At 54.2% G+C, this 14,853-nt stretch overlaps 1 protein-coding gene across 2 annotated transcripts in view; it reads right to left on the reverse strand.

The window, feature by feature from the left end:
* The window catches only part of ELAVL1 (ELAV like RNA binding protein 1), a 36,628-nt gene that overhangs the window by 7,762 nt on the left and 14,013 nt on the right, over window positions 1–14,853 (reverse strand). The window contains exons 3-5 of one of the 2 annotated variants that reach the window (XM_081076199.1): window positions 6,542–6,645; window positions 4,903–5,056; window positions 44–269 (exon numbers count right to left, since the gene is read on the reverse strand). In XM_081076199.1, coding sequence (XP_080932325.1) covers window positions 44–269; window positions 4,903–5,056; window positions 6,542–6,645 — 484 coding nt within the window. The remainder of the gene's footprint in view (window positions 1–43; window positions 270–4,902; window positions 5,057–6,541; window positions 6,646–14,853) is intronic. The other variant, XM_081076200.1, reaches the window with a different exon arrangement.

A 14,853-nucleotide genomic window follows, 5' to 3' on the forward strand; every position in this document is an offset into this window, starting at 1 on the left:
AGAGGCTGGGCAGGTAGGTGAGAGCGGCGCCCTCCTCACCCACCTGAATCTCTGTGCCTGGTGATGAACGGGGCCTCCGAACCGTCTAGCTGGCGAGTGGTACAGCTGGGAGAGCAGCGCCACGTTTTTGTTCTGGTTGGGATTGGCTGCGAACTTCACTGTAATGGGCTCGGAGGAACCTGGGGGTTTATGACCATTGAAACTGGTAATTGCCTCTTCTGCCTCCGACCGTTTGTCAAACCGGATAAACGCAACCCCTCTGGACAAACCTTTTTAACAAACCAACAAAAATGGAGTTAGGGGGAAAAAAATGCAAGGATTTTTAAAACTGAAAAGCAAAAATCAAGTCAGTCAGTCTACTGTGGTTCAAACTGGATGTTCAATTAATGAGAAAAACAAAAATTAAATCTAAATATGGAAACAAATGAACGAATTAAATAAAATAATGACTAATAAAAGATTCAGGTTTTAGACTTTCTTCTGAGTTTCTTGGTGCCAAAAGGAATTTTGGGGACACACAATCCAAACAGGTACCCCAGAACCTCTTTCTCAGAAGAAACCACACGAGAAGTGATTACCTCTGCTGTCACTACATCAACGCCAGAAGCCCACTGCAGAGTGGTTGCCAGGACGTGCTCGGGGTGGGGGGTGGCAACCAGGGCTGGGTCTGAGGAATTCTCCCTGGGCCTGGCCCTCCCTCCCAGCGTGTCCGAGGAGCAGCTGTGCCTCCGAGGGCCTGCAGTGAACAAGGAGCGACGGTGGCCTCATCGCCCAGCCCGGCCTTTGCAGCCTGCTGCCTGCCCAGCTGGCCTGACAGTTCCTGGCTATGTGGTGCCCAACTCAGTCTTCTCTTTCATCCCAGGAGGGCGTGGAGTCCCAGTAACCAAGCCTCCCCCTGACAGCTCATTCCCGCCACCATCATCTCACTCACCACTGTAAGGTCCCAGGAACTCCTGCTGTGGGCCCCAAACTGCCCTCAAAATCAACTGAAGTCACTCCCTCTCTCCTCCCAAACTGCCCAGGCATACACAACAGTGCTGACTGCCCCCGACGGCTCCTAGCAGGTCAGGAGTCCCTGCCTTGGGCCTGCTCCGTACCAAGTCCTATTACTGCGTGGGAAGGGCCCGGGCCCCCTGGGGAGGGCACTTTCTCCTGTGACCTAGACCAAGGCACCTGTAGGTAAGCTCTGAACCCCCCAACAAAGCAGGAACATGGCCGGGACCAGGCTGCCTGAGACCCAGCGCCCAGCTGCTAAAGGCAGTGTCTGATCGGTTGGCACAAGTATGAGACCCGAGCAAACCAGGTGAGAGAGGACTCAGCCGCCCCAACCCCCGTCTGTCCATATTCTGGGTCTTGGGGGATGATGAGGAGACCTTGGCCTTTGAAGAACTCAAGGAATGGGGTGAGGATGGGGCGAGGGGATGCAGAGCCCCGGAAGAGCCTGGCTCCTTCTCCTGAGGAGAAGAAACAGGGGCTCACAAATGTGAAGGTCCAAGTGTAGTGGCGAGCTGACGGCGAGCGCCAGTCTGAGGGTGACGTCGTCACTGGTTAGCCTCACGGGCGTAACTGGTAGGGTGGCTGTGGTCGATGGCCCTATTCTAGACACTTTCGTCTCGCCTGCCTGTCACAGGCTGTCGTAAGTCACATTCTCTTCTCTAGATGAAGGCCTTCAGCACTCGGTGCATGACAATTATCAAAGCAGGACAGCCCAGAATCTTGGGCCACGCTGGACGTCCCCATTCGGCTCCCACATTCCAGCACCTTTCCTCACCATGTCCCACAAGGTCTCAGCGATTGCCCCCATGGTGGGCACGGGGTGTGGGTCTCCCCGGCTGGCCCAGAAGCTGCAGAGGGGCATGGAGAGATTCAGGTACATCAGTGGGGTGCCGAGATGACAAGTATCACTGCAAGGCACGGGCGCCCCCTCTGGGCCTGACTTGGATGTGACACCGTGGGCCCCATTCAAGCACACAGATCCTTGGGCCTAGGATTCTTTGTTTACAACTGTAACAGCCGTGGACACCCCACGCTGGGCCCTAAAGCACACATCCCAACTCTCCAACTGGGAAGCTCCCAGCCTCAGGCACCCCCCACCCCACCCCGCACGGCACCCGGGGAAATCGCAGCGTAGCTCCTGGTGGCCTTGAGGCTGCCCTCACCCTGGCTCCATGACTCTAATTTAAACAGAAATTTAAAATGCACACAGCCAGAGACACTCACTGAGTTAGTGAGACATGACCTAGCAATTCACATGTGTGCCAGGAAGTTCTAGAACTTGAGCTTATCATTCAAGTTCAGTTCAGAAGAATTGAAAACGCTGTTTTTATTCCCTCTTAAGTGGCACAAAGTGCAGTTTAGACACATGAAATCGGAACGAAGCCTGAGGCCCATACGACAGGAAGCCGGAGCTGGCTGGCTCCTATGGAAGCTGCCTGCAGGGGACGGTTTCACTCGATTCATACAGACCTCACAATCATGCCGAGAAGTGTGTGCAAGTGTGATTTCCATTTGGTTTTGTAAAATGACTCTCCAGTGAAAACTGCCAAAGTGCAATGAAGAAAGCCCAAAAAAGGGAAAGAGAATGTCATTTAATGTGAGAGAACGTAAACTGACTAAATTATTTGGTGAACGTACACTGTTTGAAGATGGCTCTGTGTTTTCTTTCCCTCTAGTGTTTTCAGAATTAAGTTCAGAGACCAATAAATGGCACAATCCCCAAATGAGTAAACTATGAACTTCACAACCAGAATGGATAAAGCCAAGAAATTTTTAAAAATTAAATACCATCAGCTCAGGATATCAAGGTTCCTTAAGAGAGCTTCCCCATTTCTTCCATACTAAAAAGCACATCATATGAAGGCAAACGTGCCTGCCATGCCATTCTCTGCCCTGGCCCCTGTGGGCTCCATGGGGTCCCAGCAGAGGGGCCCCGGGTGGGAGGTTGGCCTCCTCTGGAGCAGAAGGAAGAAGGGAAGCCCCAGGGGCTCACCTTTCTACTCTCTTCATTCTGCACCTTGGGTGGGAAGCAGGGCTGGGGGAAGGAGCCTCTTGGACACCCCCTCATCTCTCCCTTCCCTCCACCTCCCTCCTGTGCTCCTCCAAGGATGCTAAGACAGACAGAGGTGTGGGATGGAGGCTCCATTCCCTTTGCTGAAGTGGCAGAGGCTGGCAGGGAGGACAGGGAGAGGGAGAGTCCCGTGAATCACCCTAAGGTCACAGCTGAGCCTGGTGGCAACTCTGAGTGGCCCCCAACACTCTAGGAAATAGAAGCCTTGCAGAGGGACAGGAGGCAAAATGCCCGGCAAATGGCTGAGGGGAGCTGTCTACAGAAGTGACCCCCCTTAGGATGGTGGCTGGGGGTGTGTCCTCAAGGTGGCTGGGCTCCAACTCCAGGGAGCTGGGCTCCAATCGGCAATGCTAGACAGAGACCAACAGAGGAAAGCAGTCCCTGTGCGCTCTAGAAAAGCAGGGCCACGGACGTGGAATGTGGGCCGGCACGGTCACCCCCTTTGGGTCCCTGGGAGCGCCCACTCCATGCTCCCACACAGCGGGGCTGGGAATAAAACGTGCACTGACCAGCTGACCACTCGTTCTCTTGACCAGCATTTGAAGGTAAGTAAGGGGGTTTAGGGAGCACAGGAAACTATTCTGGTGCAGGCAGGGTGGTTTATGCCAAGTACATGGTGTCCTCACCCAATGTGCACACTCAGCCCCAGAGTGAAGGGGCAGACTGAAGGAGGTGGTATGGGTGGGGTAGCGTCCCCGTCCCTCTAGCACAGCCTGGTGTCGGAACAGCTGTCTGCACCAGGCTCCCATGAAATGCCAGTGACCTGTGCCTTCAGACCACACTCCAGAAGGCCCTTCTTCTCAGGCGCTTGGGGGATGTAAGCTGTCCACTCTGTCAAGGTCAGGCCCTAGCATGCACCAGTCTGAGCTTCCATAGCTGGGGCAGAAGAAGGGAGAGCCAGGGACAAGGCTGCCCTCTCCAGAGCACACAGCTCAGGGATGTGGGAAAATGTGGTGCCCCCACGCACCTGTTCTCTGGTGACTGCTGTGCAGAGGGAAGGTCACCTCGGAGTTGTGGCTTCCTGTGACCTAACTACGCAGTGTTAGTTTTAATACCACAGCCAGGGCATAGGTGACCTTTATGCCGGAAGAACATAAAAATCAACCGCAGACAATTCCACAGCTGAGAAATGTGGGCAAGAAGCTCCCTTGCTAGCTTGTTAGCAGATTGCCACTCCTGGTGAGGACAGAAGCGAGGATTTCTAAAGTGGCCATGGGCTGAGCTCACCATTTCCCAGCCAGAGCCGTGCACAGGGCTTGACAAGGGCTCCGGACCCCGGCCTCCTGCCCACCCGGGGCTGCTTCCAGGTGCGTGTGGACCCTCGCCTCAGTTGTGCCTGACTAAGCAGCTAACAAGCATCCTGAACTGAGATGACCTGAGAGGGGCCGGATGGTCAGCAAGAGGAATTCACTGGCGTTGAGCTCTGTGAGCTTTGGATGTGCTACTCGAAGGGGGGCATCTAAATAATCAGAAACCGTCACCCTATAGCTTCGGGCAATAAAAAGGACTCCAGATCAGGAGTAAAGTCTGTCCCATTGCATAGCATCTGCCTGCAATAAGGACAGGAGCAAACCCTTGAACCCTGTTCATAGGCCATGCTGGGACACTGGGGCCTATGGGAAGATGCTAAATGTTATGTTTCCACATAAAATGCCAGCTGGAAACGGGTTACTTTCATGCCCCTTTACCTCCCCAGCCTCACAAAACCAACGCCAATGTCGTCTCATTGGTAGAACAACTAATGACATTTAAAATCCAACACGATCTGTCTTCCCAAAACCGGGCCCCCAGCCTAGAGGAACACCTCGCTGCGTGTCCCAGGCCACCCACTATACCTGTGGTCTGGTCCACAAGGACCCGGGAGTTGATGATTCGCCCAAACCGAGAGAACATGTCCTCCACATCCTTCTGGGTCATGGTCCTGGGGAGCCCGCTGATGTACAGGTTGGCATCTTTGATGACCTCTGAGCTCGGACGAGCATACGACACCTTGAAGACAAAACCGCTTTCTGAGGTTAGGGCAGGTGTGTGGCCAAAGCATGGAGGGAGGGTGTTCAATTTGGGGGTGAGCAAAAGCCAGCCTCTGGCTGAAGATCACACAAACACTCATCCCCTGCGGCAGCACATGCTGGCAGCTCCCCACGGGTCAGGCAGCGTTTTCTTACCTGGTCCTCTCTGCCCAGTGAGGGCAACATTATTCCTGTTTTACAAAGTGACTGACTGAGGGCCCAAAGCCGGTTGGTGGCAGGGCAGAGACCCAAGCCTGCTACCTATCCTCTGCCCGTGGCCTTATGCCCCTCTGATGCACCAGGCTGGGAACAGGACCTGGCCCTGCCTGAGGAGCCTGAGGGACAGTGGGCAGGCTGGGTGCTGCTGGGAATTCGGCACCCACCCGCCAACAGGCAAGCTCACTACAGGAGCGCCGAGTTCCACACTCAACTGTTCAGTATTAAATGACTCCAGGTCATTTGGACTTATGTTTTGCACTCAAAGAAAGCCTCAAAGACTTCTATTGTGGCTTAGATAAAATGGCATGTGCCTATGCTAGAGGTGGCGAGGGAAGCTACGTAAGTCACGTGATAGCTGTGGACACTGCAGGCCAGAAGGAAAGATGGGACCAAGGCTACACTCACGCTGGGAAGCATCCCTGGGGGGCAAGCCTCAGTCACAGCCCACGGAGTCAGAACCGAGTCAGGAGGCGGGAGACAGGGAGGGAGGAAGCAGAGAACAGTGTGCTCTGGCGGTGAGGACACGGACCTGTGCAGAACTTTCTCTGAGGGTCACAAGCTGGTGTGATGAGGAGCCTGAGACCGTAACACAGGAGCAAACACTACCTCCTGGTGTCACGGGGCAGCACGAGAGCAATGGACTACGGGGGTGTCCTCACCCCAATGTCCAGGCCTGCCAGGGAGGCAGGGGCGCGGTTCTACATGCCAAGAACATGCACGCCTGGCTCCACGAGGGCCCGGAATTTGTCTGATTTGTTTACTGTCTGGAACATAGTAGGAGCTCCATAAACATTTTCTAAATGGGTGTTGAATGAACTGGCTATGATGGGACAGGAAGGGTTATGCTGCTGATGCCATCCCTTCAATAGGCCAGGCGTGAGCAGGAGGGCAGGGCGTGGCAGCGGGGCTGCGTGAGGACGGGAAGGTCACGTCCAGTAGCTGAGACAGGCAGGAGAGGCCTGCGGAGGAGGCTGCTTGTGAGCCAGCGCACCCAGGGACACCCTGGGTGGGGAGGGGGTCGTCTCCTCGGGGGGGGGGGGCTCCCTTTAGTGGTAGGGCTGAGGAAGCCATGGGCCACGACGTGAAGCCTGGGTGGTCACCATCCCGCACACACCTGACACGCGTGCCTCACCTTGGGGCAGACAGGAGGCTCCCCAGATGCCCCGGAAGCATGTGTGCTCATGGTGCCCTGGACAGACCCCTGCCGGGGACGGGAAGGAACGAGATGGTGCTCATCACTCTTTACCTTAATGGTTTTGGACTGGAGCCGCAGGCCGTTCAGTGTGTTTATTGCTCTCTCTGCGTCCTTTGCAGTCACGTAGTTCACAAAGCCATAGCCCAAGCTGTGTCCTGTGGGAGAACGTGCACACTGGTAAGCCAACAAGAGACACCTTGAGAGCCAGGGGACGAACAGGGCCATGTCTGACTGGGCGCGGAAGGACAAGTCAGAGAAAAGACAAAGAAAATACACAGGAACCAGGACCTTGGGAAGTGGGGTTAGAGATCAATGGTTACAATCCGTATCACTGGTTTACCTGTTAAATTTCTTCGGCACACTTGTAAAATTTTTGCAAAGAACAAATATTACTTTCACAATTAAAGTTATTTAAAAAGAAACATTGTGCTACTACTGCCTGCATGCTGGGGAACCCATCACCAAACAATGACAATGACTGGTCGCACTGGTAGTGGCCATTCTGTGGGGTTCCGAGGGGGCGAGTCTGGGAGAGGGAGGATGGTCATAAGTGCAGACAGGTGGGCGGGGCGCGCCCGATGATGGAGGACCAGCCCTGTGTCCAGGCATCTCTACTTCCATCCTGAGCAGGAAGGCTTGCTGGGCTCTGGCGCCACCCAGCATCGGGTCCTCTTACTTTCCCAAACCTGCGACCTCGGTGGGGAACGCAGGAGAGGCCAGCACTCCCAGAAGTCCCAGTGACGCAGGGAAGCCAGACCAGCAGCCCGAACTGCCTTCACTGCCCTGGCCAAGCTTCCAGGGCTCCCCTCGGCAGTGGCGCCGCTCTGATTGCTGAAGTCTGTGGGAGTTGTAAGGGATGCCTGAGTTCTTCCCAAAGAAAATCAAGGTTACAGGTAGCGTTGTCCCTGCCCTCCTTTGTGAAACTTCTACAAGTGGCTGGAGTGACCACCAACTGGATATCCTGGAGGGATCCAGCACAGCAGGTGGAGGGCTGTGGGTTCCCAGGAGGCCACAGAGGAGCAAAGGCTGAGGGTCAGAGGCAGAAGGAGCCTTCCACCTTCACCGTAGGGGAGGGCTAGGAGGAGGCACAGAGAGAACCAGCAACGCGCCCACAGCTGACTCATGCACGTACCACATTAGGGCAAGGCACCCACAGCACATCGATACTGCTTGGGCAGACAGAGCTGTTCATGAGACCCAGGCCCACCCTCATGGAGCTTTGTCAGCAGACGGTGACAACAAGCAGGTAAAAACCATAACCAGGCCTTGAGTCACACAGAGGTGGAGACCCTCAGGGCAGCTGGGCCGGCTCAGCCCACCGTGCCAGGGGAACCCAGACCCATCTCGGTGACAATGAATCCAGAACCCGGAGGACAGCCTAACTCAGTTTTGCCACTTAAAAAGACAAACAAAACATAACTTTATTTTTTAGATCTGAAGACAAATTACAAAGATAACAGAGCTTCTATATACCCCACACGCAGTTTCCCATTAGTAACGTCTTACACTAGAATGGATGGAAATGCACCAGCAGTGACACTATTAAATGCAGTCCACACTTGATTCTGAGTGCCTTAGTTGTCCCCTCATGGCCTTTTTTGTCCCGGGACGCCATCCAGGATCCCACGCGACAGTTCATCATCATGTCTCCTCAGACTCCTCTTGGCGGGACAGTTTCTCAGACTTTCCTTACTTGTGACGGGTGACCTTGACAGTTTGGAAGAGGGCTGGTCAGGAATGCTGTAGAATTCCCCTCAGTCTGGATCCGTCAGATGTTTCTGCTCCCCAACCCCACTCCATCTACGTCTCACCGTGCTCAGGCCAAGGAGCCTGGCCAATCCAGCCCAACCCCACATGGGCTCCCCTGCCTCCCGGATTGCCACCCCCGCATTCAGGTCTCCTTAAGGCCAATGCTGACCCTGGAGCACCTGTCTTCTTCGCTGCTGGTGCCTCAGAAGCTCTAAGCACTGCCGGGAAAACCAGACACCCACGAGGACTCACTCCAGGCCCCGTTCCTGTATCTTCACTTGCAGCGGCTTCCTCTTGGCACATAACCATGGGCCTTGCCCCACCCTAGTGCCCAGTGGCCCTGGCAGGCCCCCCAGGGTGGTCACAGCTGACCACCGGCACCGCCCTCACCAAGGCCATCCATGACCCTTGGGTCCTGCCCCCGAGTTTCAGGACACAGCTCCCTGAGTTCTCAGCAGTGCCCAGTGCTGACCAGCTTGAGGTGCCAGCTCCTCCAGGATGTGACACTAACACCAGGTTTTCTTCTCCCCAGCTATCCCTCCTCAGACTTGTCCTTTACTCGTTTCATCAAGATGGTCCCCAGGTTCTGCCTTTGGTCCTTGTTTCCATCATACACTCTTTCTGGGTGACCTCTGACCACCTATATGCTCACATGCCAATGTCACTCAGTCACACACCCTCAGACGGCTACCGCCTCCCTTCCCTGGTCCTGCCCCACTCGTTCCCAATTTGCCGACACATTTTAACTGAGCACCTGGTAACTGTCAGATCCCGGGCCAGGTTGGCGGTGTGTGTGTGTGTTTTGGAGATGATCACAAAGGAGGAAGCTCATGTCGTAATGAAAGTGACATCCCAGTGGGCAAGGCGGACAACCAACCAGCAAGCAAGGAACGAAAAGGCCACGGCACAGGTGCGATGAGGAGACTCCTGTGGTGAGAGACGGGCAGGCAGGGCCCACAGTAGATGGGCAGCCAGGAGCAGCCTGTGAGGTGATAGCTGCAGCCAGACCGAGGGATGGCTGGCCGTGAACATTTCCGACAGAAGGACAATGCCAAGTCTGAGCCGGACACGACTGGTATGTTCCAGGAAATGAAAGGCAGCGAGCGCGGCCGCACGATGGGGGAATGGGCCAGAGGTGGCTGCTGGGTGGAGAGTGGACACAGTGGGCTGAGCGGGCAGGGCCCTGTGGGGAGTCTGTGAGCTTGACCAGGTGTCAGATGAGGGTAGTGTGCACCTGGGAGTGGGCGACGGAAGGAAGACCCATGGAGAAGACCTGTAGACGGGCCGATGTGGAGGGAGTGCTAGGGAGCAGCTCCCCAGCCAGCACTCCGGGGCTGGGCTGGGCCTTCTGGGGGTGGATGTCTGCATACCCCTGTCCCCAGGGCTGGCTCTGTCCCCTCAGTCTGTTCTACCCTCTGTGGTGGCACCTGTGTGCAGTAGGAGGGAAGGCAGGGGAGGAACAAGGGGGGGCTCCTGGTTTTCACCCAACTGATGAGGCTATAGGCCAGTGTGCTTAATAGTGCTGAGCACCCACCTCCACTTTTGCTCACTCTCACCTTCGGCTGCTCACGACGATCACCAGGGCAGCTTCTAATCAATGATGACTGCTCAGGACACATCCCCGAGCAATGAAATTGGCATGGATGTGGGGAGGTGCAGGAAGGGTATCACAGGGCTTCAGTAGGCTTGAAAGCTCCCAGGATTCCAGTGTGCCCAGGTTGAGAGGTGACGCTGGAAGTGCATGTGGGTAGCCCCAGTGGGGTACAGAGGAGTACCAGGCGCCTGGGGGAAGGCCAAAACAACCCCCAAATTCCTCTTTCTCTAATAGGGCCCACAAGCCATGTGGGGACCCAGGATATCAGGCAGGCTGGGAATCTACCCTTCGAAGTCCCTTCCGATGGTTCTCCAGCCCCCTAGGGCCAATGAGCCTGCTAGACTCAGGGCCATGAAGGCAGGTCAGGCGCTGCCCCTTCCCCCTTGCGGGCGATGGGAGACCAGCCCCAAATGAGGGAAGCCTGAGGCCTGGCGCTGAGGTCTGGCGGGGGAGCAGGGGTGCGCAGGGGCAGAGCTCTGGCAGGACAGGGATCCTGCACGGGCTGCTGGGGCTCGTGGAGGGCAGGACCTGCCCGGAGTCGGGTCTGGGGGTGGCAGCCACCAGAGTCCCTGGAGGGGAGAAGTAGAGGAGAGCGGAGGCGCGGAAACAAGGGAAAGAAAGAGAGAAGGGACAGGGACAGAGAACAAGAACAAGTAAACCCTGAGTCTGAGGTCAAGGGATGTCCCAGAGGCCAGTACCACCCAGGCTTTCACTTCCCCACAGTGTAGGAAGCGTGACCCCACCGTCTTCTGGCCACAGGCCAATGCTCCTCAGCTCTGCTTCCCTGACTCGCCTGGACCGCAGCATTGCCCTCCCTCCAGGAAGGTTAAACCACAGATGTTCAAACACCTGGCCTGGCTGATTCAGTGGGTCTGGGTGGGGCCCGAGACTTGTTTCTTCCCATAGTAGCCAGGGGCTGCTGCTGGTCAGGGGCCAGCACCCCAAGAACCGCTGCCTGGAGAAAAGCAAGGCTCCCTCAGTGAGGAGCACTCTTCACGCCATGTTGGGCAACCCTGGACCAGGGCTCTTCCGTTTCCAAACACCTCCTCTCTCTCTGGGAGAGGGTTAAAACCAAGAGCTGATTCCACAGCATTTCATCGTACGTTTGCAGACCACAGCAGCCAGATGGACTGTTTTAATCCCTCAGTGTTTCTCAAGTTAATCTGGGGTACATGATGGAGGGTGTTGAGCGCCCTATGGATGAGGTCTGCAACGTGAGCGGGCGGGTACAGTCAAGCTCCTCCTTTAAAGGTCTGTGGGGGCTCACGGGAAGATTTCACTGAGGGAGACACTGGGTATTAGGGGGATGAATGAACTAATCAGGCAATAAATAAGAAACAGCAAATGGCTGCAGAAGAAAGAAAATGAGTCGACAAGAAGGGTATTTTATAAGAGTATAATAGCCAGTAAGTATGTGAAAACAATAAACTTTCCTAGAAATGCAAATTACTACCAGGATCAGATGTCATTTTTCACTTAGGCTGGCAAAGATGAGAAACCCTGCCCACCTAGGGAATGGCATGGCCAGGAGGGAATCGAATTTAAACTGGACCCCGCCCCCGCCCCCACCTCCACCCAGCAGGGCAAGTTGGTGATTCGGGTCAAGGGTTTTTAGAAAGTACAGCAGTACCACCTTATCCTCAGGGGACACTTTCCAAGACCCCCAGTGGATGTCTGAAACCACGGGTAGTACCGGACCCTATACATACCGTTTTGTCCTATGCATACACACCTTTTACTTAAAGGAAGCACTTTCCAGCTTCTCTTTGGCAAATCTGAATTGCCAGCATCACTACTCTTACGCTCTGGGGCCACTATGAAGTAAAATAAGGGGACTTAAACACAAGCACGGCGATACCGTGACAGCTGATCTGATGACTGAGACAGCTACTGAGTGACTCACGGGCAGGGAGCGTACACAGCGTGGATGGACACGAGGGACAAAGGGCTGATTCATGTCCCGGGCAGGATGAAGCAGGATATTGAGAGATTTCATCACACGATTCAGAATGATGTGCAATTTAAAACTTATGAAATGTTTATTTCCAGAATTTTCCATGTAATGTTTTTGGACAGCGGCTGACCGCAGGTAACTGGAACCATGGAAACCAAAACCACAGATGAGGGGGGACAACTGTACACACTCCCACATCTGTTGGCTTACTGCTAGGAAGACTTTCTATGAAAATACCCAGTGAGCAAAGATTTGTGCCAGGATACTTATCTCAGTGAGGCTTACAAATATGGAAAAACAGCCACAGCAAACTGTGGTAAACTCAGAACCTCCATACACCAGAATACTATGTAACCACTGAGATGATGAGACAGCTATGTTCAACGACAGGGAAAAATGTTCACAGACGCAGGAAGAAAAGTTCCCCATACAGCTTGGGTGGTGTGAACCTATTTTTGTAAAAGCACACACTTATGACCAGGAACATACAAAGAAAAAAGTCTGGAAGAACATGAACAACAAAGGTTGGATTACGGGTAATTTAAACTTTTCTTCCTGCTTGTCTCACATGAAATTTTTTTCTATAAGGAGCAAAAGTGATTCTCATTAAGAAAAAAAAAGTGGTCAGGCTGATTAGGCATGGAAGGGCATTCCTACCAAGGGAACAGCATTTGTGAAATCACAAGAGTACAAGAGCAGGTGTGTCTAGGAAATGACAAGCAGCTCAGTCCAGCCTTAGAGGAGGGTAAGTGGAGGGTGCCGTGGCTGGGATGACAGGGACAGGTCCCCAGGAGACTTGAGAGCTGCAGCAGGGGTATGGGCTTTATCCTGACCAGAGGTACACAGCCGAAACAGAAGCTGGGTGAAGCTGGGCCTGAGGCTGGGGACCAAATGGCCAGCAAGACAGATAGTCCAGGAGGGTGGAGGCAGGCTCCTGGTCCCCTGTGGGCCTTATGGTGTCTGCAGAGGGACCAGATGCCGGAACAGACAGCAGGGCAGGGCGGCACAGCAAGGCTAGCTAGTGACAGTGGATGGAACAGGCAGCAATAAACACATGTCCCCAACATGGGGGCTGGGGCCCAACTGGCCAGAAACGTTCTGATCCTTGAGGCCAACATGTGAAACATTCTCGGCATCCCAGCTGCCACCCCATCCCTCATGCCTCCTGTCACCAGGGCCTGGCGCATGGCTGGCACTCAGTACATATTTGTTGGGTGAATGAATGTCCATGCTGATCTGCATTCCCCCCAGTCCCCAGACCTTTTCATTCATTCATTCCTTCAATAGACTGTGGCTGCCTCCAGGGACACGGAGATTAACAGGGTCCCTGCCTCCGAGAACTACAAGGACCTATGGAACAAGCAAGCTGTGACTTCCGTGCAGTGTGGAAACCCATGCGGCAGGTCTGACTGGTTTCCGTGGGAACCTAGGAGAAGCATCTAAAGCCGACTGGGTCAGACCAGGGAAGGCATCCTAAAGCAGATGGGAACTGGGACTGAGGGGTTTTAAAGCAGGTGAATTACAGGGTGACATATGGAGTGTTAAAAAGACTCCTGTGCTGCAGCGAGAATGGTCTGGAAGGAGTGCGGTGGCCAGTTAAGAGGCAAGAGTGCTAGTGCAAGCAGAGGATGACGTGGCCTGGTCTAGGAGGAAGGCAGGGGAGTAGGAGGAAAAGGGATGGAAGCATCCAGAAGCACAAGTGCCAGGGGCACACTTTAAATGTCACGCTTAGATTTCTGACCAGAGCCACTAAGTGGACAATGGTGCCATCCATTAAGATGGGGACACTGGGACTCAAGCAGAGGGCTGGTGGGAGAGTCAAGGTCGGTTTGGGAAACACTGAATTTGAGGAGCTGAGGGGTCTGGAGCTCAGGGGAGCTTTGTGGTTGAAAGAGGGGTGACAAACTGAAGGGGAAGTTAAACCATGGGGGCACATCCACTTACTACAGTGTAGGCTTAGGAAGAAGAGGCCTGGCAATAAACCTAAGGACCACTGAAGTCAACGCCTGGGAAGGGACTGTAAGAAAGACAGAGCAAGGCTTCAGGGCTGGGTGAGAGCCAGGGTGGGTGGCTCACAGACGCTAAGGGAAGAGGAAGCTTCCAGAAGGAAGAGGAGACAATCTGTCAGCTCTGTAAATAGGAGGAGAGGGCAACAGCTAAAGCAGTGGTTCTCACCCATGAGTGACTCTGTCCCCCAGGGAATACCTGGAAATATCTGGGGACATTTTTCGGTTGTCACAACTCAGAAAAGTGCCAGTGGCATCTAGTGGGTGGAAATTAGGGACGCTGCTCACTATCCTACAATGCACCGGACGTCCCCCTCACACCCACCACATGAATTATCCAGTCCTAAATGTCAGTAGTGAGCAAATGGAGAAACCCCGAGTTACAGAAGTTGGAGAATCTTAGCAAGGATTTTTTAAAACAGTAGAGACTGGTGGATGCTGAATGCTGACAGGGCAATCTTGAGAAGACCCAGAAAAGTGGGTACTCGCATAGCCTGAGGCTCCTGGGGTGCCAAGAAGGGACAGGATGCAGGACAGAGGTAGAGATGGCTGTTATTTTCACTGTGAAGTAGGAGGCAGTCATCAGCTGGTATGAAAAGGGCCTGAGGGGAAACAACCTCTGAAACGGTTGTTGTAGGAGACAGGGATAGGACTCCCTGGTAGCCGAGCTCAGTTGGCGATCTGATTCGACAGGGCGCCTGTCTCTCCCTGGGGTGGGCAGCAGAGCCTGGCCAGGAGAAAGCAGTTGGACTAACGTAACCATGTCCGGGGTTTCACCAGAGCAGTGTAATAAAAGGACAAAGGGGCAGTGAAATGTAAGTCCCGGGCCCCAGGACCAGCCAGCAAACTTTTCACACTGGTGGAGTGAGAACACAGTAAGTTTTTCATAAAGCTACGTTCATTCAATTTCAGAACTGCTAGCAAGGTGCTGAGCTGAAATACGAGTCCAGGCCCACCTACTCTACAACTCCTGGTACACTACACTTATCTTGCCCAAAGATAAGAAAAGTTTATCTCTGAACTGAAATAACTTTCAAATTACACTTTTATTGATTGCATA

The sequence above is a fragment of the Rhinolophus hipposideros genome, assembly GCF_964194185.1.
Source record: "Rhinolophus hipposideros genome assembly, chromosome: 16".
Taxonomy (NCBI): domain Eukaryota; kingdom Metazoa; phylum Chordata; class Mammalia; order Chiroptera; family Rhinolophidae; genus Rhinolophus; species Rhinolophus hipposideros.